The sequence below is a fragment of the Ornithorhynchus anatinus genome, chromosome 4, assembly GCF_004115215.2.
Source record: "Ornithorhynchus anatinus isolate Pmale09 chromosome 4, mOrnAna1.pri.v4, whole genome shotgun sequence".
NCBI lineage: Eukaryota > Metazoa > Chordata > Mammalia > Monotremata > Ornithorhynchidae > Ornithorhynchus > Ornithorhynchus anatinus.
Genome location: NC_041731.1, coordinates 131,032,153 through 131,057,903, shown reverse-complemented (window position 1 = coordinate 131,057,903; position 25,751 = coordinate 131,032,153). Strand labels below are relative to the sequence as shown.

The 25,751-nt window shown below is 50.0% G+C and overlaps 1 protein-coding gene across 1 annotated transcript in view; it reads right to left on the bottom strand.

The window, feature by feature from the left end:
• Positions 1-25,751, bottom strand: part of SH3TC1 (SH3 domain and tetratricopeptide repeats 1) — an 83,013-nt gene that overhangs the window by 23,002 nt on the left and 34,260 nt on the right. The window contains exons 6-12 of the mRNA XM_029063715.2: positions 23,565-23,723; positions 21,865-22,063; positions 19,643-19,713; positions 16,873-17,068; positions 10,691-10,824; positions 8,127-8,168; positions 2,792-4,468 (exon numbers count right to left, since the gene is read on the bottom strand). Of these exons, the coding sequence (XP_028919548.1) occupies positions 2,792-4,468; positions 8,127-8,168; positions 10,691-10,824; positions 16,873-17,068; positions 19,643-19,713; positions 21,865-22,063; positions 23,565-23,723 (2,478 nt within the window). The remainder of the gene's footprint in view (positions 1-2,791; positions 4,469-8,126; positions 8,169-10,690; positions 10,825-16,872; positions 17,069-19,642; positions 19,714-21,864; positions 22,064-23,564; positions 23,724-25,751) is intronic.

Below are 25,751 nucleotides of genomic sequence, written 5' to 3'. Positions count from 1 at the left end.
CCCATTTTCCAGATGAGGTAACTGAGGCACAGAGAAGTGAAGTGACTTGCCCACAGTCACACAGCAGATAAGTGGCAGAGCCAGAACTCAAACTCGTGACCTCGGACTCCCAAGCCCAGGCTCTGTCCACTGAGCCATGCCCAGCGCTTAGAACAGTGCCTGGCACCATTAAACAAGTACCATAATTATTATGGTCTCATTGCTGAAGGCCTTGTACCCGGAGCCAGGCTCAGCTTCAGTTAACAACAGGAGGCTCCATTTCAAATTCTCAGGTCACAGTCCCACAACTGCTAAGGATTAGAAGGAAAGGGACAGAGTCTGATTCATCTGAGCGAAGGGGGCCAAAGTGGTCCAAGGGAAAGGACATGGGACGAGAAGACAGGAAATAATAATAATAATGTTGGTATTTGTTAAGTGCTTACTATGTGGCAAGCAGTGTTCTAAGTACTGGGGTAGATGCAAGGTCATGAGGTTGTCGCACATGGAGCTCCCAGTCTTCATCCTCATTTTACAGATGAGGGAACAGGCACAGAAAAGTGAAGTGACTTGCCCAGGGTCACACAGCTTTCGAGTGGCGGAGCCAGGATTAGAACCCAGGTTCTTCCGATTCCTAGGCCCAGGCTCTTTCCACTAGGCCATGTTGCTCCTCATCTTTTCAACATGGATAAGATATCCCCGCTCCTTTCCTCTTAGGCCTTGGCCAATCTTGTTATCTTGCCTCTCCCCAGGGCTTGTCGCATTGTACGCTCATTATGGGCAGATAACATGTCTGCCAGGTCTGTTGTTTAGACTCTAAGCACTTGATAATAATGTTGGTATTTGTTAAGCGCGTATTATGTGCCGAGCACTGTTCTAAGCGCTGGGGGAGATACAGGGTCATCGGGTTGTCCCACGTGAGGCTCACAGTTAATCCCCATTTTACAGATGAGGGAACTGAGGCACAGAGAAGTGAAGTGTCTTGCCCACAGTCACACAGCTGACAATAATGATAATGTTGGTATTTGTTAAGCGCTTACTATGTGCCAAGCACTGTTCTAAGCGCTGGGGTAGACACAGGGGAATCAGGATGTCCCACGTGGGCTCACAGTCTTCATCCCCATTTTACAGATGAGGGAACTGAGGCACAGAGAAGTTAAGTGACTTGCCCACAGTCACACAGCTGACAAGTGGCAGAGCTGGGATTCGAACTCATGACCTCTGACTCCAAAGCCCGTGCTCTTTCCACTGAGCCACACTGCTTCTCTAAGTGATCGATCCTCGACCCAGGTGCTCAGTACAGTGCTCTACATGCTGCAAGCGCTCAATAAATACGACTGTCGGACTGAATAATTGCTTTATTTTCTCTTCCTTCTCTGCTCCCCCTCTAAACCGTCAGCTTGGTGTAGGCGGGGACTGTGTCTTCTACTCTTCCACTTCACTGTCCCAGGCACTCAGTACAGTGCTCCGCACACAGCAAGCGCTCAGTAAATACGACGGAATGAGCCGACGATTCAATAATTGCTCCATTTTCTATTCCTCTCTGCCTCCCCCTCGAAACTCTCATCTCTTTGCGGGTCTTCGAGGTGCTTAGTACAGTGCTACGCACACAGTAAGCGCTCAGTAAACAGAGTCTCCTTGATTCTATTTATTGCTATTGTTCTTGTCTGTCCGCCTCCCCCGATTAGACTGTGAGCCCGTCAGTGGGCAGGGACTGTCTCTGTTACCGAATTGTACATCCCGAGCGCTTAGTACAGTGCTCTGCACATAGTAAGCACTCAATACATACTACTGAATGAATGAAGTGGCAGAGCCGGGAGTAAAACCTGTGACCTCTGACTCCGAAGCCCAGGCTCTTTCCACTGAGCCACGCTGCTTCCCCTAGTATAGTATAGTATAGTATAGCTTAGAGAAGCAGCGTGGCTCAGTGGAAAGAGCACGGGTTTTGGAGTCGGAGGTCATGAGTTCGAATCCCAGCTCTGCCACTTGTCAGCTGTGTGACTGTGGGCGAGTCACTTCACTTCTCTGGGCCTCAGTTCCCTCATCTGTAAAATGGGGATTAAGACTGTGAGCCCATGTGGGACAACCTGATTCCCCTATGTCTACCCCAGCGCTTAGAACAGTGCTCTGCACATAGTAAGCGCTTAACAAATACCAACATTATTATTATTATTATTATTATTAGTGCTCTACTATACTACAAACACTACGATATTCTACTACGATACGCTACGATTCTACTACGATATACTACGATATTCAAAAATATCGTGAATTGGTTGACTGATAGTCTCCCCCTCTAGACTGTAAGCTCACTGTGGGCAGGGAATGTGCCCGTTTATTGTTCTATTGTCCTCTCCCAAGCACTTAATACCGTGTTCTGCACACAGTAAACGCTCAATAAGTACGACTGCATGAATACCGTTAATAATGATTATAATAACTATGATATTTGGTAAATCCTTGCTACGTTGCCAGACACTGTACTAAGCGCTGGCGTGGATACCAGCAAATCAGACTGGACACAGTCCATGTCCCGTGTGGGGCTCACGATCCCAATCTCCATTTTACAGACGAGGGAACAGAGGCCCAGAGAAGTGAAGTGACTTGCCCAAAGTCACACAGCGGACGAGCGGCGGAGCCGCGATGAGAATCCATGATCTTCTGACTCCCAGGCCCGTACCCTCCCCACTCGGCCAGGCCGCTTCGGTGGTTATCACGGTGCTTTGCACATAGTAAGGGCTCAGTAAATACGAGTGCCTGAACGACTATCGTTTATTCCTCCCAGCAAGGGGACGGGGGGGGGGGGGCTTACCTTCAAAGTCCTCCGACTCCAGCGCCACCAGAAATGCCCATTCGTAGTAACACTTTCCTTTGTCCCGGTGAGCCCCGCTGGTATAATAGTGCCCCAGGCGGAGGAGGACCTGAGAGAAATCCCGGCCACGGCCCGGCAGGCCGGAGAACACCTTCACCGCAGCCACGTAGTAGCTCTCGGCCAGCCGGCGGGCGTCCACCTGGAGGCAGAGGCTCCCCAGGTTGGCCAGGGCCACCGCCTCGTTCCTCGCCAGGCCCAGCTCCCGGGCCACCCGCAGGGCTCGGGCGTAGCCACGGGCCGCCTGCCGGGTCCGGTTCATCCTCTTCAGCGCCAGGGCCCTCATGTTGCTGGCGACGCCGACCTGCCTCCGGCCGCTGCCCGGGAAGTCCAGGACGGAGGCCAGCACGTCCGAGGCGGCGGCGGGCTCCCGGCGCAGGAGGTACAGCCAGGCCAGGGAGACCAGACGGTCCACGACGGCCCCGGCGGGCGCGGCCGGGTCCGGCCGGGCCGCCTCGGCCGCGTAGGCCGCGGCCGGCCCGTATCTCCCGTGGGCGGCGTGGAGGCCCGCCAGGCTGAGGTGGATGGAGGCGCGGAGCCGGCGGCCTTCGCGCGAGGCCACGCGGAGCGCTCTCCGGAGGTAGCGCGCGGCCTGCGAGGGCGCGGCCCGTCCGTCACCCCCCGGCCCGCAGTCCCGCGGGGTGTGCTCGAGGACCAGGCCGACGCTCCTCAGCGTGTCGGCCAAGGTGCGGGCCTCGCTCGAGGAAGCCACCTCGACGCAGCTGAGCGTGAGGCGGGGCAGGCACCTCAGCGCGTACAGCTCACCCAGGTGGAAGTAGCAGCGGGTGGCCAGCGGGCCTCCGCCCAGGCCCAAGGCCTCGTTCAGGACCTGCAGCCTCTCCAGGAAGGGCAGGGCGCCTTCCGGCTGCCTCAGGGCCACGTGGTGCCTGGCCAGCAGAAAGCAGGCCCTGGCCTCCGCCGCCCGGCTGCGTCCGCGGACGGCTCCCTTCAGGGCCCGCCTCAGGACGTCCGAAGCCGTTTCCGCGGCCCCGGAGGCGGCCCCCGGGATTCCCATCAGCAGGGCCGCCGCCTTCCCCCACGCGGGCTCCCATTTCTCCCGGTTCTTCTGTCTGAGGTAGATGGCGGCTAGGTTGGCGTAGACCGCCGCCACGAGGAATCGGTCGCCGAAGTTCCCCCTCAGGGCTCCCAAGGCCTCCTCCAGATAGACGCGGGCTTGGGAAAGCTTGAGTTTTTTGAGGCACGCTCTCCCCAGGAGGAAGCAGAGGCGGCTCAGGGCCATGGGCAGGTTGGCTCTCTTGGCCGTCCCCCTGGCCTCCGTGAGGAAAGCGACCGCCTCCTCCTCGTCGGCGTAGCCGTGGAGCACGGAGGCCGGGAACGGGGAGGAGAAGTCGTACAGGGGACGGAAGCCGGGCTGGAAGTCCTCGCGATTGAGGAACAGGAGCAGCGGATGAAGCCCCTCCGTGTCGTCTCCGCCCTCCCCGGACCTCACGCAGAAACGGGGGTCTTGGGTGGCCGCCGGGGCCTCGTCTCCGTCCGGCGGGGGGTCCGCGCCGGCCTCCTCTGTGGGGCCGGGGGCGGCTCTTCGACAACAGTCCAGGGCTTCCTCCACCAAGCGCTTCACGTCGCTCAACTCGGGACTTCTGGATACGGCGGCACCTTCTGAAATTCACAAGAGGCACACAGGTGACGAAGGCCCGCGAGGACGGAATTCAATGATTTTTCCTCTCTTCCTTTATTTATAATAATGTTGGTATTTGTTAAGTGCTTACTAGGTGCAGAGCACTGTTCTAAGAGCTAGGGTAGACACAGGGTAATCAGGTTGTCCCACGGGAGGCTCACAGTCTTAATCCCCATTTTACAGATGAGTTAATTGAGGCACAGAGAAGTGAAGTGACTAGCCCACAGTCATACAGCTGACAAATGGCAGAGCTGGGATTCGAACCCGTGACCTCTGACTCCCAAGCCCGGGCTCTTTCCACTGAGCCACGCTGCTTGTTGAGCGCTTACAATGTGCCAGGCACAGTACTGACAGTCGAGAGAGATACAAGCTAATCGAGGTGGACACGGTTCATGTCCCACACGGGGCTCACAGTCTAAGCAGAGTGGCTAAAGCACAGGCCTAGGAGGCAGAAGGACCTGGGTTCTAATCCCCGCTCCCCCACACATCTGCTTTGGGACTATGGGCAAGTCACTTCACTAGGCCTCAGTTACCTCATCTGTAAAATGAGGGTTAAGAATGGGAGCCCCATGTGGGACAGGGATTGTGTCCAACCTGATTTAGTTGTAATCTTGCTAGATCTTAATACAGTGCTGGACACATAATAATAATCTTGGTATTTGTTAAGCGCATACTATGTGCAGAGCACCGTTCTAAGCGCTGGGGTAGACACAAGGAAATCAGGTCGTCCCACGTGGGGCTCACAGTCTTAATCCCCATTTTACAGATGAGGGAACTGAGGCCCAGAGAAGTGAAGTGACTTGCCCAAAGTCACACAGCTGACAAGTGGCCGAGCCGGGATTCGAACCCATGACCTCTGACCCCCAAGCCTGGGCTCTTTCCACTGAGCCACGCTGCTTCTCAAATATATGGCATATAAAAACATAGCAGGAGCTTAACAAATACCACAATTATTATCATCAGTGCCTTGCATCCAGTGTTCCAAATGGAACACAGATGGGGTCTGATGTGATTAGCTTTTCTACCCCGGGGCTTGGTATCTAGCAGACACTTAAAGCACAATCATCATCATCATCATCATCATCATCATCGGTCAAATGTCGCAATCATTAGTAGGGTTCTTCATCCACTACTTCAGGCAATATTGTTCTGCTGGGTTGGACTGGTATATTTGCCATTTTGTCTTCCTTTCTCCCTGTGTTCAGTCCAAATATTGCTACCAAGGCAAGTGGCATTTAGAGTATCCACTGGCTTTTTGATTTCCTCTTAAATTAATAATAATAATGATGGTATTTGTTAAGCGTTTACTATGTGCCAAGCACTGTTTTAAGCGCTGGGGTAGATACAAGGTGATCAGGTTGACCCAGGTGGGGCTCACAGTCTTCATCTCCATTTTATAGATGAGGTAACTGAGGCATAGAGAAGTGAAGTGACTTGCCCAAAACCACACAGCTGACAAGCGGCAGAGCCGGGATTAGAACCCATGACCTCTGACTCCCAAGCCCGGGCTCTTTCCACTAAGCCACACTGCTTCTCTACTGCTACTCCTCTACTGTACTCTCCCCAGCATTTTGTACAGGGCTCTGCACACAGGTGATGATCAATACATTCTATTAATTACCAACTTAATTACTTAAGGATGCAATAAGATTACCTATCTAATGGAGTCTCACAAAAAGTCAACTATATTTTGTCCTCAAATTATAGTAATTATGGTATTTTTAACCACTTCCTATGTGCCAGACACTGTACTAAGTGCTGCTTCTTCACACAGACTCTTTACCATTAAACAGAACACTTTGCCTTTAATAATAATAATAATAACAACAATGTTGGTATTTGTTAAGCCCTTACTATGTGCCGAGCACTGTTCTAAGCGCAGGGGTAGTCACAGGGGAATCAGGTTGTCCCACGTGGGGCTCACAGTCTCAATCCTCATTTGACAGATGAAGTAACTGAGGCACAGAGAAGTGAAGTGACTTGATCAAGGTCACACAGCAGACAAGTGGCGGAGCCGGGATTAGAACTCATAATGTTCCGATTCCCAGGCCCGGACTCTAGCCACTACGCCATGCTGCTTCTCAACTCGTTATGGGCAGGGAATGTGTCTGTTTATTGTTGTATTGTACTCTCCCAGGTGCTTAGTACAGTGTTCTGCACCCAGTAAGTGCTCATATTTGATTGATTACTTCTCTCTCCCTTTCTTTTGGGGGTCTACGGAGAAAAGGATAGGGAAAAGTTTCCTTAGGAGGGGAGGCGAATCCAGGAGCTTTAAAGAAAATTGAAATTTTGCATTGCAGGCTGAATTTTCTAGGGCAGTTTGAGATTTTTCCCCATGTCAGTTGAGTTCAAAGGGACTTGACCACCGACAGAATCCAGAGACAAATCACAGCTCACTAGTCCATGGGGAGAAAAGAGAGTAATAATAATGTAATAATGTTGGTATTTGTTAAGCGCTTACTATGTGCAGAGCACTGTTCTAAGCGCTGGGGGAGATACAGGGTAATCAGGTTGTCCCACGTGGGGCTCACAGTCTTCATCCCCCTTTTACAGATGAGGGAACTGAGGCACAGAGAAGTTTAGTGACTTGCCCACAGTCACACAACTGACAAGCGGCAGATCCGGGATTCGAACCCATGACTTCTGACTCCCAAGCCCGGGCTCTTTCCACTGAGCCACGCTGCTTCTCAGAAGTCTGCGGAGAGTGAAGATGAGCTAACTCACCCCATGGCCTGATTGAGATATCGAAGCCACTAAATGAAGAACTGCAAAATCAGAAATGCTTATCATTTGAGGTCCTGGACACCACTTTACAGAATTGGGCCCAAGGGATTGATGAGAGAATGAGGAAGGTGACCGTGTAAGCCATCCCTACTACTGAAAAAATATTCAAGAGCATGTCCTGTTGATGATGATAATAATAATAGTAATGATATTTATTAAGCACTGGTTCTACGCACTGGGGCAGATAGAATTCAACCATGTCAGACACAGTCCATGTCCCAGATGGGGCATGAGGGTGAACAGAGATTGAATCCCCATTTTACCACAGATGAAATCGAGGTCCTGAGAAGTGAAGTGACCTGCCCAAAGTCACGCAGCAAGCAAGAGAAGCATATGAGAAGCAGCATGGCCTAGTGGCAACAGCCTCGGCTTGGAAGTCAGAAGGACCTGGGTTCTAATCCCGGCCGTGCCACTTGCCTGCTGTGTGACCTTGGGCAGTCGCTTCACTTCTCTGGGCCTCGGTAACTGCATCTGTAAAATGGAGATTGAGACTGTGAGACCCAGGTGGGACAGGGACTGTGTCCAACTTGATTTGCTTGTATCCACCCGGGGTTAGTACAGTGCCTGGCACATAGTAAGCACTGAACAAATATCATCATTATTATTATTATCCACCGGTCCACGCTACTTCTCACTGTAATCCTATTACAATGCATCTCCCCTAGCTTTCGGCATCCTAGTTACAAAAAGGTGTACTTTCACAGACGAGGAGCAAGTATTTCTCTTCTTCACGCCTTCTTACCGGCACGAGGCTTCTCATCTCAAAAGCCTCATCTCACAGCCCCAGTCTTCTCCCAAAACTCCACAGAGGGTTCTCTCTACGGGGTCCGCCGGAAAAATCAAGCATCGCCTTACCTGACTCTTCCAGCCTCTGGCATTCCATTTCTTCCAATCTGTCTGAACGGCAAAGACAAAAACGAGACGGCACCATGTTACGTGGCTGATGAGTTTTCTTCTTCAAGCGCTCATGGTCGTAATCGGTACAGGACAGGAAGAGGAGACCGGAGTTGTGGAAATGGAGTCTAATGATGATAGTGGTATTTGTAAAATGCTTACCATGTGCCGGGCACTGTACTAATCCAAGCAAATTGGGCTGGACGCAGTACCTGTCCCACATGGAGCTCCCAGTCTCAATCCCCATTTTACAGAGGAGGGAACCGAGGCCAAAGAAGAAGTGACTTGCCAAAGGTCACGCGGCAGAGCCGGGATCGTGGAGATGGGCAGAGAGCCTCAAAACCAGTGCTTAATTTTTGCTTTTGCCTCTTGATGCAGAAAGTAACGGATGCTCGCTGATGGTTTATGAGAGCACCTATGTAGATATTTTTATTTCTGTATTTATTCACATTAATGTCTGTCTCCCCTTCCATTCATTCAATCATTTATTGAGCACTTACCCTGTGGAGAGCACTGTACTAAGCACTTGGGAAAGTACAATACACCAACCAACTCTGCTCCCTCTCTGCTCCCCCTCCACCCTCTGCTCCCTCCACCTTCCCCCCCTTCACCTCCCCTCAGCTAAGCCCCCTTTCCATCTGCTCCTCCCCCCTCCCTTCCCCTCAGCACTGTGCTCATTTGTATATATTTTTAATACCCTATTTTGTTAATGAGGTGTCCATCCCCCTGATTCTATTTATCGTGATTATATTGTCTTGTCTTTGTCCATCTGTCTCCCCCGATTAGACTGTGAGCCCGTCATTGGGCAGGGATTGTCTCTATCTGTTGCCGAACTGTACATCCCAAGCACTTAGTACAGTGGTCTGCACATAGTAAGTGCTCAATAAATACTACTGAATGGCATTCCCTGCCCTAAACAAGTTTACAGTCTAAAGTGGGGGAGAGAGGCATCAGTACAAATAAATAAAATGACAGATCTGTACTAAAGTGCTGTGGGGCTGGGAGGGGAGGGAAGAGCAAAGGGAGTGAGTCAGGGCGACGCAGAAGAGAGTGGGCGATGAGGAAAACTGGGGCTGAGTCGGGGAAGGCCTCTTGGAGGAGATGGGCCTTCAATAAGGCATTGAAATGGGGTGGGGAGAGTCATTGTCTGTGGGATTGAGGAGGGAGGGCGTTCCGGGCCAGAGGCAGGACGGGGGCCAGGGGTCAGTGGCAAGACGGGTGACGCTGAGGCACGGTATAAGTTTGTTGTGGGCAAGGAAGGTGTGTTTATTGTTATATGGTAATAATAATATTAATAGTGGCATTTGTTAAGCACTTACTATGTGCCAGGCACTTTACTAAGCGCTGGGTTGGATACAAATAAATCAGGTCGGACAAGTCTCTGTCCCACATGGGGCTCAGTCTCAATTCCCATTTGACAGATGAGGGAACTGAGGCCCAGAGAACGAAGTGACTCTCCCAGAGTCACATAGCACACAAGTGGCAGAGCCAAGATTAGAACCCATGATCTTCCGACTCCCAGGCCCGTGCTCTACCTACTATGCCATGCTGCTTCTTGTCCTACTCCAAGGGCTTCGTACAGTGCTTCACACACAGTAAGGGCTCAATCAGTACGAGAAATGCCTGGGGCAAGTCACCTTCTTCCTCAAAAAACTCCAGCAGTGGCCCATCCACCTCCGTATGAAGCAAAGACTCCTCACTGTTGGCTTCAAAGCCGTCCATCCCCTCGCCCCCTCCTACCTCACCTCCTTCCTCTCCTTCTCCAGCCCAGCCAGCACGCTCCGCTCCTCCGTCGCCCACCTCCTCGTCGTCCCCCGTTCTCGCCTATCCCGCCGTCGACTCCCGGGCCACATCCTCCCGCTGTCCCGGAACGACCTCCCTCCTCACCTCCGCCAAACTCACTCTCTTCCCCTCTTCAAAGTCCTACCGAGAGCCCCCCATCCTCCAGGAGGCCTTCCCAGACGGAGCCCCCCTTTTCCTCTGCTCCCCCTCCCTATCACCCCTCCACTCCCTCCCTCAACCTACAGCCTTTGGGTATATTTGTACATATCTATCATTCTACTTTATTAATGATGTGACTACATCTATAATTCTATTTATCTATTTTGAGGCTATTGATGCCTACTTGTTTTGTTGCCTGTCTCCCCCTTCTAGACTGTGAGCCCGTCGCTGGGCAGGGGTTGTCTCTATCTTGCCAAATTGTACTTTCCAAGAGCTTAGTACAGCGCCCTGCATACAATAAGCGTTTGATATTGATGAAGGAGAGACAAGTATCCCAAACGATGTAGAGAGAAGATCTGGGCAGCAGAATGTGGGCTGGGCTGAGGAGGACACACGTCTGAGGCAGGGAGGCCGGTGAGGAACTTGAAGCAGATGACAAAACCCTCCATCCGAGGTGGAGAGGAAAAGACGGATCCACGCAGGAGCCAGGAGAAAATGGCAGCTAGTAGCCAGACAGCGAGGACCTGAGGATATCGACAAAGAACTCCGTCTTCGGAATGCGAAACCCGCAGCATTTTACCTACCCACACAATACACGGTACAGACATCCATCGTCGACGTCCTCTTCAATAACCGCATCACCTCATCTTCAGAAAAACACTGTGTGGGAGTGAAAAAGGACTCCTCTTTCTCATCCAGGAAATAAATAGTTTCCAATCTGCAATGAAAACAGTCATCTTCAGGTAGTGACTGGCGGTCGTATCATAAATGGGGGGAGGAGGCTAGACGAAGTCTTTATTTCAGAATCTTACACAAACAACTGTTTCCTTTTGGGGCTTTTTGCTTCCGAGTCACCTGAGGAACTGGGAAATTGGAAGTGAGCTTCCAAACCAACGTCTCGTTTTTACGCCTCTGAAGAGGGAGATACAGGAAGCCTTAGGAGATCTTCACGTCTTTCTAAGAGCAGCCAAATGGTATTCTTTTGGTTGAAATTTGTCCTGACATCTCCCTCTTCCTTTCTGTCGCCGATTCCTCAAACTCAATTTCCAGATCATCTGCTTCCCACAGGATTACAGCGTGGCCTAGTCGCAGGAGCTCAGGCCTGGAAGTTGGGGGACCTGGGTTCTAATCCTGGCTTCACCACTTACCTGCTGGGTGACCTTGGACAAGTCACTTCACTCCATCAATCGTATTTATTGAGTGCTTACTATGTGCAGGGAAGTGTACTAAGAGTTAGGGACAGTACAACAAAATATAACAGACACGTTCCCTGCCCACAGTGAGCTTACAGTCTAGAGGAGGAGAGGCACTTCTCTGTGCCTCAGTTTCTTCAACTATAGGATGAAGATAAAATAGCTATTTTCCTTACCTTTCTTGCCTGAGCCTCAATTACCTCATCTGTAAAATGGGGATTAAGATTGTGAGCCCATGCAAAACCTGACTGTGACCAACCTGATTACCTTGTGCTTAGAACAGTGCTTGGCACATAGTAAGCACTTAAATACCATAATTATTATTCTTATTTCCTCCTGGACAGCGAACTCTGTGTCTGATCTGATTTCCAGTGTCTTGCATTTGTCCCAGTCCTGGGCAAATAGTAAACCCTTAATATATTCCATCGTGATCATCATTATATACTTTGATCCCAAGTTGATTCATCTTGCATCTCGCAGGAGATTGCAAATTCCTGGAAGGCAGGTTTTGGGTGTAATATACCCAGATCCTCAGTACCTGGTAGAAACTCAGGAGCACTCGACAAGTAGGATAATGAAGCTTTGTCTATACCCTGTATACTCTAAGGCACTGCCAAACCCTTCATTTAGCAATTATTGTTAATTATCATTATTTATTCATCACTGAGATGAGCAGGACCTAACTGGGCCATCTCTGAAAGGTGATAATGATAATAATAATATTTGTTAAGCACTTAGTGCTAACAGTTACTAAGCACTGGGGTATGTGCAAGATAGCCAGGTTGGATATGGGTCCTAGCCCACATAAATAATAATAAGAATAATTATTATGGTATTTGTTAATCATCATAATAATAATGCTGGTATTTGCTAAGCACTTACTATGTGCAGAGCACTGTTCTAAGATTTACAGGGTAATCAGATTGTCCCACGTGAGGCTCACAGTCTTCATCCCCATTTTACAGGTGAGGTCACTGAGACACAGAGAAGTGAAGTGACTTGCCCACAGTCACACAGCTGACAAGAGGCAGAGCCGGGATCGAGCCCATGACCTCTGACTCCCAAGCCTGGGCTCTTCCCACTGAGCCACGCTGCTTCTCTAGTTAAGCACTTAATAATGTTGGTATTTGTTAAGCGCTTACTATGTGCCGAGCACTGTTCTAAGCGCTGGGGGAGATACAGGGGAATCAGGTTGTCCCACGTGAGGCTCACAGTCTTCATCCCCATTTTACAGATGAGGGAACTGAGGCCCAGAGAAGTGAAGTGACTCGCCCACAGTCACACAGCTGACAAGTGGCAGAGCCGGGAATCGAACTCATGACCTCTGATTCCGAAGCCCAGGCTCTTTTCCACTGAGCCACGCTGCTTCCCGCTATGGCACTTACTATGTGCCAAGCACTGTTCCTGGAGAAGCAGCGTGACCTAGTGGATAGAGCAAGGGTCTGGGAGTCAGAAGGTCATGGGTTCTAATCCAGATCCACCACTTATCTCCCGGGTGAGTTTGGGCAAGTCACGTCATTTCTCTGTGCCTCAATTCCCTCATCTGTATAATGGGGATTACGTCTGGGAGCCCCATGTGGGACAGAGACTGTGTCCAACCTGATTATCTTACATCTACTCCCCTGCCTGGCACATAGTAAGAATTTAACAAATGTGATTATAATTCTTATTAGAGTGGATAGGCAACCTCTGGAGATTTTTGATGGCATTCCAGAATTTGCAGACACGCTCCTTGCCCATTACGAACTTACAGTCTCGAGTGGGACGCACGCAGATGTAGACAAAAAATGAACTACGTATTTCTAGTTCAACTAGGCTGAAATGACAAAGAAACAGTCATTGGATTTCAGATCATTTCCATCTTGACCAACTGTTTAATATAAGGTTTTGATAAGACTATAAGCTCATCACAGGGAGGAAACATTTCTGCTGATTCTGTTGTATTGTACTCTCTCAAGAGCTTAATATAAATAATCGTGGCATTTGTTAAGCACTTACTTGGCGCCGGGCACTGTGCTAACTGCTGGGGTGGATCCAAGCAAATCGGATTGGACACGGTCCCTGTCCCACATGGGGCTCACGGTCTCGATTCCTATTTTACAGATGAGGAAACTGAGGCCCAGAGAAGTGAACTGATTGGCCCTAGGTCAAATAGTAGACAAGTGGCAGAGCCGGGATCAGAACCCATGACCTTCTGACTTCCAGGCCCGTGTTCTATCCCCTAGGCCATGATAGACTCCTCCTCCAAGAGGAGCTCACCTCCTCCAAGAGCTCACCAAAGCTCACCTCCTCCAAGAGGCCTTCCCAGACTGAGCTTCCCCTTTTCCCTCTGCTCCCTCTACCCCCCCCTTCACCTCTCAGCAGCTAGACCCTCTTCTCCCCCCTTTTCCTCTGCTCCTCCCCCTCTCCCGTCCCCTCCCCTCAAGCACTGTACTCGTCCACTCGACTGTATATATCTTCATCACCCTATTTATTTTGTTTAATGAGATATACATCTCCCTGATTCTATTTATTGGCTATTGTTTTAATGAGACCTTCTTCCCCTCGACTCTATTTATTGCCATTGTTCTTGTCTGCCCGCCTCCCCCGATTAGACCGTAAGCCCGTCAGAGGGCAGGGACCGTCTCTATCTGTTCCCGATTTGTACATTCCAAGCTCTTAGTACAGTGCTCTGCACATAGTAAGTGCTCAGAGAAGCAGCGTGGCTCAGTGGAAAGAGCCCGGCCTTGGGAGTCAGAGGTCATGGGCTCGAATCCCGGCTCTGCCACTTGTCAGTTGTGTGACTGAGGGCAAGTCACTTAACTTCTCTGTGCCTCAGTTCCCTCATCTGTAAAATGGGGATGAAGACTGTGAGCCTCACATTGGACAACCTGATGACCCTGTATGTCCCCCAGCGCTTAGAACAGTGCTCTGCACATAGTGAGCGCTTAACAAATACCAACATTATTATTAACATTATTAAATACTATTGAGTGAATGAATGAATGAATACACAGGGCCCTTCACATTGTAAGTGCTCAATAAATACCATTGATTGATTGATACAAACGAGGTGGGGTCTGTCTGAAGAAAAGCTCTGCACAAATTAATTAGTTCCCTATAGTGGACATTGGGAAAGGCGACCAACACGATTTGGGCTCAGATTTTGGATACTGAGTTTTGCTACCTTGGCAGCAGGCCGCTCTGTTGGCACCGGGGCTCTGTCCTATCTCTTTACCTGCAATCAAACCCTCTGCTTCACACACACTGAGTGTTTCATAAGAATAATGATACTAATGTTGGTATTTGTTAAGCGCTCACTATGTGCAGAGCACTGTTCTAAGCGCTGGGGGAGATACAGGGTAATCGGGTTGTCCCACGTGAGGCTCACAGTCTTAATCCCCATTTTACAGATGAGGGAACTGAGGCACAGAGAAGTTAATAATAATAATAATAATAATGTTGGTATTTGTTAAGCGCTTACTATGTGCCGAGCACTGTTCTAAGCGCTGGAGTAGACATAGGGGAATCAGGTTGTCCCACGTGGGGCTCACAGTCTTAATCCCCATTTTACAGATGAGGGAACTGAGGCACAGAGAAGTTAATCGACTTGCCCACAGTCACCCAGCTGACAAGTGGCAGAGCCGGGATTCGAACCCATGACCTCTGACTCCCAAGCCTGGGCTCTTTCCACCGAGCCACACTGCTTCCCAATGACGGGCTCACAGTCTAAACGGGGGAGACAGGCAGCAAAGCAAAACAGAACAAAACAAGACAAAATCATCGAGATAAATAGACTCAAGGAGATGTACACCTCATTAACAAAATTAATAGGGTAATAAATGATAAATACAAATGAGCACAGTGCTGAGGGAAGGGGAAGGGGGAAGAGCGAGGGTGGGGGAAGGACGGGGGAGGAGAAATCACGTCTACTCATTCAGTAGTATTTATTGAGTGCGTACTCGGTGCAAAGCATTGTACTAAGCGCTTGGGAGGGTACAGCAATAAACAGACATTCCCTGCCCACAGCGAGATGATTCTATTATGCTTTCCCAAGACCTTACTATAATCTCTGAACAGAATAAATGCTGGATAAATTCCACGGATCGATTTGGGTTTTTTTGGTTTGTTTCTTTAAGTGTCATGAAGGTCAAAAATAGCACCAGCCCCTGCAAATGACCGAGCAGAGGGTTGTTCTTAGGTGCTTATCTTGCAGTTGAGACAAAATTATAGGTTGGACTTCCTTGTAACACCCACCTCTAAAGCTTAGCTATAAAATCTTATCTTCCCAGGCCTCTCCTTAAAACAGAAACTACAGCCTGCTTGTTCTACTTCTCCATTCTCTTCTTTACAGATGAATTCATTATCTTCCACCTTGGGGCAAGAGAGATGACCCTTAGAAAAAACTCTAGCAGATAGCTAGCAGACAGCAGAAGCAGCGTGGCTCAGTGGAAAGAGCCCGGGCTTGGGAGTCACAGGTCATGGGTTTGAATCCCGGCTCTGCCACTTATCAGCTGTGTGACTGTGGGCGAGTCACTTCACTTCTCTGTGCCTCAGTTACCTCATCTGGAAAGTGGGGATGAAGGCTGTGAGCCTCACGTGGGACAACCTGATTCCCCTGTGTCTACCCCAGCGCTTAGAACAGTGCCCGGCCCATAGTAAGCACTTAAATACCAACATTATTATTATTATCATAGCCAGGCAAGGGAAGATATGCGAAAACCCCTTGGTGAGAAGAGAACATGTCTCCCAACTATGTTAACTTGGTGACCTTGGGCAAGTCACTTCACTTCTTTGGGTCTCAGTTACCTCGTCTTTAAAATGGGGATTAAGACTGGGAGCCCCACGTGGTACAGGGGTTGTGTCAACCTAATTTGCCTGTATCCACCCCAGCGATTAGAACAGTGTCTGGCACATAGCTAGATTTAACAAATACCATCATCATCCTCAGGTGCTTAGTACAGTGCTCTGCACACAGTAAGTACTCAAACGACACTGATGGGAGAAGCAGCATGGCGTAGTAGATAATAATAAAATGATAATGTTAGCATTTGTTAAGCGCTTACTAGGTGCCGAGCATTGTTTTAAGCACTGGGGTAAATACAAGGTAAGCAGGTTGTCCCACGTGGGGCTCCCAGTCTTCATCCCCATTTTACAGGTGAGGGAATTGAGGCACCGAGAAGTAAAGTGACTTGCCCAAAGTCACACAGCTGACATGGTGGAGCCTGGATTAGAACCCACAACCTCTGACACCCAAGCCCGGGCTCTTTCCACTGAGCCAGGCTGCTTCTATAGCCATGCTGCTCCTCTACAGCAAGGGCTTGAGAGTCAGAAGGACATGGGCTCTAATCCCAGCTCCTCCACTTGTCTGTGGTGTGACCTTGGACAAGTCACTTCACTTCTCAGGGCTTCAGTTCCCTCTTCTACAAAATGGGGATTGAGACTGGGAGTCCCACATGGGAGAGGGTCTGTGTCCAACCTGATTTGCTTGGATCCACCCCAGTGCTTAGTACAGTCCCTGGTACATTGTAAGTGCTTAACAGATACCACAATTATTATTATTATTGGAGGGTTACGCTCATTAATCCACTCACCCCAAAGTACGGGCGTCGCCTTTCACAAGGCCGGTCTTTACAAAACCAATGCGGCCGGTGGCTTCGTGTCTTCCCACAAACCAGGGCAGGCAGGCTAGCAGGGAACCGATGATCTCGATCCTGTCGCCATTTTGGAAACTGAGCTCTTCCGGCCCTCTGCTCTCGTAGCTGGCGACGGCCAGCGTGGAGCCTACCGCTGAAAGGGAGGAAATGGAATGGAAATTCAATTCACGACAACACCGGGAATTCTCGGAAGACCGGGCGGGACTGGCCGTCTTGCCCTTGGAAGTGCCTGGAATGTGGTCAACAGCGTGGTTGTGGCTGGTCAAAGCTCGGGCTGACTTAGTTTCCTCATCTGTAGAAGGGCGGGGGTGACATTAGGAAGTGTGGACTTGCAAATTTATTTCTATTAATGTCTCCCTCCCCTTTTGTACTGTAAACTCACTGTGGGCAAGGAATGTGTCTGTTATATTGCTCTATTGTATTCATTCATTCAATAGTATTTATTGAGCGCTTACTATGTGCAGAGCACTGTACTAAGCGCTTGGAATGGACAAATCGGCAACAGATAGAGACGGTCCCTGCCCTTCGACGGGCTCACGGTCTATACGGGGGAGACGGACGGACAAGAACGATGGCGATAGATAGAGTCGAGGGGAACAACAGCTCATTAAAACCGATGGCGAATAAATAGAATCAGGGTGATGTACATCTCATTAAACAAAATAAATCGGGGGATGAAGATATAGACAGTCGAGCGGACGAGTACGGTGCCGAGGGGAGGGGACGGGAGAGGGGGAGGAGCAGAGGGAAAAGGGGGAGAAGAGGGTTTAGCTGCAGAGAGGTGAAGGGGGGGTAGAGGGAGCGGAGGGAAAAGGGGAAGCTCAGTGTGGGAAGGCCTCTTGGAGGAGGTGAGCTTTAAGTAAGGATTTGAAGAGGGGAAGAGAGTGAGTTTGGCGGAGTTGAGGAGGGAGGGCGTTCCGGGACCGCCGGAGGACGCGGCCCGGGGCTCGACGGCGGGACGGGCGAGAACGGGGGACGGCGAGGAGGCGGGCGGCAGAGGAGCGGAGCGTGCTGGGTGGGCGATGGAAAGAGAGAAGGGAGGAGAGGTAGGACGGGGCGAGGGGATGGACAGCCTCGAAGCCTAGAGTGAGAAATATTGTAGTCTCTCAAGCATTTAGTACAGTGCTCTGCACACAGTCAGCGCTCAGTAAATAGAATTGAATGAATGAATGACGATAGTCAAACAGAAGGCCTCAGGTAGAAAGTTCTTCCAGCTCAAGTCCCGGCCTGGTGGTGACCTCAGTGGACAACAGCTGCAGAGCTGGTCACCTCCAAAATCAGAAGCAGTGTGGCCTAATGCCTAGAGCCCAGGTCTGGGAGTCAGAGGATGTGGGTTCTAATCCCAGCTCCACCACTGGTCTCCTGTGTGAGCTTGGGCAAATGACTTCACTTCTCTGGGCCTCAGTTCCCTCATCTGTAAAATGGGGATGAAGACCGTGAGCCCCATGTGGGACAGGGACTGGGTCCAACGTGATTACCTTGTATCTATCCCAGTGTTCAGTTCAGTGCCTGGCACACAGTGATTGCTTAAACACCATTTAGGAAAAAAAAAAAGTGGGCACTAGAGGAATTTTTTTTAAAGGGTAATAATAATAATGCTGGTGTTTGTTAAGTGCTTACTATGTGCAGAGCACTGTTCTAAGCACTGGGGTTGATACAAGGTAATCAGGTTGTCCCACGTGGAGCTCCCAGTCTTAATTCCCATTTGACAGAAGGGGTAACTGAGGCACAGAGAAGTTAAGTGACTTGCCCAAAGTCACACAGAGCCTGGGATTAGAACCCATGGCTTCTGTCTGACCCCAGGCTCGGGCTCTTTCCACTGAACCACTCTGCTTGTGAAGTGCATACTATGTGTCAAGCAGTGTACTAAGCACTCCCATGGCTTATAGAGAAGCAGCGTGGCTCAGTGGAAAGAGCCCGGGCTTTGGAGTCAGAGGTCATGAGTTCAAATCCCAGCTCTGCCATGTGCCAGCTGTGTGACTGTGGGCAAGTCGCTTCACTTCTCTGTGCCTCAGTTACCTCATCTGTAAAATGGGGATGAAGTCTGTGAGCCCCACGTGGAACAACCTGATTCCCCTGTGTCTACCCCAGCGCTTAGAACAGTGCTTTGCACATAGTAAGCGCTTAACAAATACCATCATTATTATGGCTCAGTGGAAAGAGCCCGGGTTTAGGAGTCAGAGGTCACGGGTTCTAATCCCAGCTCCGCCACTTGTCAGCTGTGTGACTGTGGGCGAGTCACTTCGCTTCCCTGTGCCTCAGTGACCTCATCTGTAAAATGGGGATTAAGACTGTGAGCCCCACGTGGGACAACCTGATTCCCCTGTGTCTACCCCAGCTCTTAGAACAGTGCTCGGCACATAGTAAGCGCTTAGCAAATACCAACATTGTTATTATTAGATACAAGCTGATCAGATTAGCCCATAAGGGGCTAACAGTCTTGATCTCCATTTTGCAGATGAGGGAACAAAGGTCCAGAGAAATGAAGTGACTTGCGCAAGGTCACACAACAGAGAGGGGCCAGACCCGGAATTAGAACCCAGGTCCTTCTGACTCCCGAGCCTGGGTTCTTTCCACTAGGCCACGCCGTTTCCCAATCAGCCGTAGATAAGGCAAAGTCTGTCACCACACGGGGCGGATGCCAATGGAGATCTAATCTTCAGCCAAACATCCCGAAGATTCAATATCATGAACCAAACCTTCTTACCGATTGGAAGGTCGATCGCCGGTTCAGCCTTGGAGAGGTCAGTAAACTCCGAGTTCATTTTCAAAACCCACCTAGGCGGTAAAATTCATTTTTTAGAATCCATCCTTCAATCCATCATTGCCACTTATTGAGCACCTACTATGTGCAGAGCACTGTACTAAGCCCTTGGAAGAGTACAACAGAATCAGCTTACCTGTCACCTGCCCATAACGAGCCTGCAATCTCGAGGGAGAGACAGGCTTTAATATAAATCAATAATTTATAAGATTTCATGTAAAGAAATGTACGGGAGCAGCATGCTTCCACACTGGCTTCCAGATTGTCTGTCTCCCCCTGCCCCGATAATTTGCGGAAGTTGATGGGGGGGGGGTGGTCTCTGAGGATTCTGATTGTCTCACTTCGCCGTCCCTTCTAAATTGACCTTGAATCCCACAGATCCAGCTGTGTTCAAAGCAGGGGGGTCCACGATGGGTTCGTGCCCTCTGGGTATCGGACAGAGGGGTCCGCCCAATTTGCGCACGTTTGACTGGCTCCCAAATCTGCCTGGGCATCTTTTCAGGGTTGAGCCACGATCCAGCATGGTGCCCCACTCCAAGCCTGTCCTAGGGTGCAGCCTGACCCAGGCCTCCGGGGCGACAAGAAACTCTTTTTACCACGGGCTTTTGTCAATTGGATTTATTGAGCACTCTACTAAGTGCTCAGGAGAATATAACAATGTAAAAGACACCTTTCCTGCCCGCAGTGAGCTTGAACTCTACCACCATGTCCCCTCCTATTTCACCTCATCTGTAAAATGGGAATTAAAACTGTGCGCTCCACGTGGGACATGGACTCTGTCCAAACTGATGGTCTTCCCTCCTCGTATCCGACAGACAATTCATTCAGTGGTATTTACTGAGCGCTTACTGGGTGCAGAGCACTGTACTGAGCGCTTGGAGAGTCCAATTTGGCAACAGATGGAGATAATCCCTACCCAACAACGGGCTCACACACAATGGCTCTCCTCTTTCCTTCAAAGCCTTATTGGAGGCACATCTCCTCCAAGAGGCCTTCCCTGACTAAGAAGCAGAGTTTGAGAGGCAGCATGGCTTAGTGGCTAGAGCACAGGCCCGGGAGTCAGAATCTGCTCCCGACTGTCTGCTGTGCGACCTTGGGTAAGTCACTTCACTTCTCTGGGCCTCAGTTCCCTCATCTGTAAAAAGGGGATTGAGACTGTGAGCCCCACATGGGGCAGGTACTGTGTCCAACTTGATTAGCTTGTATCCAACCCGGTTCATTCATTCAATAGTATTTATTGAGCGCTTACTATGTGCAGAGCACTGTACCAAGCGCTTGGAATGGACAAATCGGTAACCCGGTTCTTAGTACAGTGCCTGGCACATAGTTATCAATGATTAGTAATTATTCATAAACCCTCTTTTCTCATTCCCTTCTGCGCCACCCTGATTTGCTCCCTTTATTCATCCCCCACCTCCCAGGCCCACAGCACTAATGTCCATATCTGTCATTTATTTATTTCTATTAGCTCTTCTCCCCCTCTAGACTGTAAACTCCTTGTGGGTAGGGACTGTGCATTTGTTCTATTGTACTCCTCCAAGCGCTTAGGACAGTGTTTTCACAGTAAGCTCTCGGCAAATACAATCGACTGACTGCCTTGGATCTACCCCAGCACTTGGTAATAATAATATCGGTATTTGTTAAGCGCTTACTATGAGAAGCGGCGTGGCTCAGTGGGAAGAGCACCGGCTTAGGAGTGAGAGGTTGTGGATTCTAATCTCCACTCCGCCACCTGTCAGCTGTGTGACTTTGGCCAAGTCACTTCGCTTCTTGATGCCTCAGTTCCCTCATCTGTAAAATGGGGATTAAGACCGGGAGCCTCACGTGGGACAACCTGATTACCCTCCATCTTCCCCAGTGCTTAGAACCGTGCTCGGCACATAGTAAGCGCTTACAAATACCAACATTATTATTAGTAGTAGTATTACGTGCAAAGCGCTGTTCTAAGCGCCAGGGAGAATACAAGGTAATCAGGTTGTCCCACGTGGGGCTCACAGATTTAATCCCCGTTTTACAGATGAGAGAACTGAGGCACAGAGACACGTTTAACAAATACCACGAAACAAACAAAAAAGTACCACTAAGAAAACAAAACAAAGCAAAAAAAGAACAGGCTGAGAGGCGTCAGGGATAATACACCGAAGAGACGCAAGTCAGGTACCTACTGATGGAACGGAATCAGAGGCTCCGGAGAAGCTTCGGAGGCGGGGACGAGGCTGGGCCCTGTCGGTCTCATTCCCCGCATCCCTCCTCCGCCTGCCTCTTCCACTGACATCGCTGACGACCGGCGGCAAGACTTCCTGTCCCCCTCCGGGACGTTCATCTCTCTTATTTCGTTGTCGGGACACAATACAAAGAATGACCCTTAAAAAACGCACCAGAGGGTTTCTTTCAACTCAGCACTTCAGAGCAGAGTTCGGTCTTCCCTGGGGGCTTATAGTAATAATAATGATGATGATGATGAGGGTATTTCTTAATGATAATTATTATGGTGTTTGTTAAGCGCTTACTATGTGCCAAGGAGTGTTCTAAGTGCTGGGGTAACGATAATATTGGTATTTGTTAAGCGCTTACTATGTGCAGAGCACTGTTCTAAGCGCTGGGGTAGATACAGGGTAATCGGGTCATCCCACGTGAGGCTCACAGTTAATCCCCATTCTCCAGATGAGGGAACCGAGGCACAGAGAAGTTAAGTGACGCCCACGGTCACACAGCTGACAAGTGGCCGAGCTGGGATTCGAACCCATGACCGCTGACTCCCAAGCCTGAGCTCTTTCCACTGAGCCACTCTGCTTCCATGCTCTGGGGTAGATACAAGGTAATCAGGTTGTCCCACATGGAGCTCACAGTCTTAATCCCCATTTTACAGATGAGGTAACGGGCTCAGAGACTTGCCCAAGGTCACATAGCAGACAAAGTGGCAGAGACGGAATTAGAACCCATGATCTCTGACTCCCAAAGCCCGTGCTCTTTCCACTGGGCCACGCTAAGTGTTTATTATGTGCCAAGTACTGTTCTAAGCGCTGGGGGAGGGTGATACAAGGTAATCAGGTTGTCCCACAAGGGGCTCAGAGGTTTAATCTCCATTTTACAACTGGGGTCACTGAGGCTCGGAGAAGTGAAGTGACTCACCCAAAGTCACACAGCTGACAAGCGGCGGAGCCGGGATTAGAACCCACGACTTCTGACTCCCAAGCCCGGGCTCTTTCCATTAAGCCATGGGCGAGCTCCGGGTTTGACCCTTCAATTATCGGGATGGGGCGAGGGAGTGGCCTTGGCAACTTCCGGAGTCTGCCGTCCACACGGACTGGCGATTTCATCCAACCCACGCGGCTCCCAAGGTGCTCCATCAGTGAGAAATCTTCCCCAGTGATGGGCCCAACCCTTAACGTGCAGTCGGGACCGAAACTCAGGTGTCCCGATTCCCAGACGGGTCCCACAGTAGGACAGTCAACCCATCTCCGCAAATGCATAGAAATCATTTATAGCATAGTATTCATTCATTCGTTCGTCATGGGTTCGAATCCCGGCTCTGCCACTTGTCAGCTGTGTGACTGTGGGCAAGTCACTTCTCTTCTCTGTGCCTCAGTTATCTCATCTGTAAAATGGGGATTAACTGTGAGCCTCCCGTGGGACGACCCGATTCCCCTGTATCTCCCCCAGAGTTTAGAACAGTGCTCTGCACATAGTAGGCGCTTCACAAATACCAACATTATGATTATTATGTGGGACAGGGATTGTGTCCAATCTGATTGTCTGGTATCCGGCCCAGTGCTCAGAACAGGGCTCGGCACCTAGTAAGCGCTTAACAAGTACCGTAATGAAATGCTCTGACTACTCCCCTGACATATACCCAAATCCTCACCTTCTTGGATTAAGAGGCTTCTGTACATGAGATTTAAAGCTTCCTCGTTGATCTCCACTTCGATGCCAGCTTCCTCAAAGTCGGCTCCGTCTTCCTCGTGGGAGAGCAGCCAGAACGATGGATCCAAAAGCACGTTTTCCATGCAGTGATTTAGAAAACCTGGCCCCGGCAGAAAACAGAGACATTAGCTTCATTGTTTTGCTTTTTTGGGGGGCGGCGGTCCCACCACAGGTTGTGAGTTGGGTTGCTTCTTTGCCTGGGATGGCTACAGGTTGTTTGAAGGAACAGTGTGACCTTGGACATGAATTGATCCAATCCCCTCTGTGGCTTACAGATATTTTTTTTTTTCCTGCACTACTGTAACAGTAAATTCCAGAGGTATATTTGGCACTCAGACATCAAATTTCAGTGGGTGCCCTATCTGTCCTAACGAGGGATTTCATGAGAAGTTTTTCACACCCCAGCTACCGCTGTAGACCTCAGTCGCGTCTCCGCAGACTGAAGGATCTTCCTCGTTCTTCTCAGTCTTTAAACTCTACCCAAAGCTCATTATCCTCCTTGGTTACACGGAGCCAAATGCTGTCCCACCAATCTGCTTCCCAGGCAGCGAGTTGGGCAGCGTTAGACAAGGAAATAGAAAATCAAATGAAAAAGGCTAGGTCCTTCCTGGGGAAACTCTTCGAACAACTGTGTTGACAGCAGGTGATGGGCTTCAGACCAAACTTGAGGACCAGAGGTGTGGGCACGGATTGTCTCTATGTGTTGCTGAATTGTACTGACCAAGCGCTTGGTACAGTGCTCTGCACACAGTAAGTGCTCAATAAATACAATTGAATGAATGAATGAGTCCTCCCTTCCTCTGGAGGGAAATTGCTCATTTTTACACAATAATAATAATAATGTTGGTATTTGTTAAGCGCTTACTATGTGCAGAGCACTGTTCTAAGCGCCGGGGGAGATACAGGGTCATCAGGTTGTCCCACGAGAGGCTCACAGTTAATCCCCATTTTCCAGATGAGGTAACAGGCACAGAGAAGTTAAGTGACTTGCCCAAGGTCACACAGCTGACGAGTGGCAGAGCCAGAATTCGAACTTATGATCTCCGACTCCCAAGCCCGGGCTCTTTCCACTGTGCCACGCTGCTTCCCTCACCTATAAGATGCTGTAATAATGTTGGTATTTAAGCACTTACTAGGTGCCAAGCACTTTTCTACGCGCTGGGGAGGATACAAGGTAATCAGATTGTCCCACGTGGGGCTCACAGTCTTCATCTCCATTTTCCTGATGAGGAAACTGAGGGCCAGAGAAGTTAAGTGACTTGCCCAAGGTGACACAGCTGACAAGAAGTGGAGGCGGGATTAGAACCCATGACATCTGACTCCCAAGCCCGGGTTCCATCCACTGAGCCACGCTGCTTCTCAACTGTCAGCTCCTTGAGGGCGGAGAAGCAGCGTGGCTTAGTGAGTGGATGGAGCCCGGGCCTGGGAGTCAGAAGGCCCTGGGTTCTAATCCCACTCCGCCACACGTAGGCTGTGACCTTGGGCGAGTCACTTCACTTCTCTGGGTCTCAGTTACCTCATCTGGAAAATGGGGATTAAAGGTGTGAGCCCCTTGTGGGACAGGGACTCTGTCCAAGCTATTTAATTGGCATCTGCTTCAGCACTTAGAACTGTGCTTGGCACATAGTAAGCGCTAAATGAGTACTATTCAACTGTTGTATTGTACTCTCCAAGTGCTTAGTACAGTGCTCTGCACACAGTACGCCCTCAGCGAATACCTCTGATCGACTGATTAACGTTTCACGTACTGGAACAGCTTCTGGGATTTCTTCACCAATGAAATCAGATTTTCATCCACAGAACATTAGAACGTTTCATATTTCATTAGAGAAGCAGCGTGGCTCAGGGGAAAGAGCCCGGGCTTGGGAGTCAGAGGTCGTGGGTTCCAATCCCGGCTCCGCCACTTGTCAGCTGTGTGACTTTGGGCAAGTCACTTCACTTCTCTGGGCCTCCGTTACCTCATCTGTAAAATGGGGATGAAGACTGTGAGCCCCATGAGGGACAATCTGGTCACCTTGTACCGGTGCTTTGCACATAGTAAGCGCTCAACAAATACCAACATTATTATTTAGAATAGGACCTTGCTTAGTTACGGATCTGGGGAGAGAGGGACAACATGAACGAATAA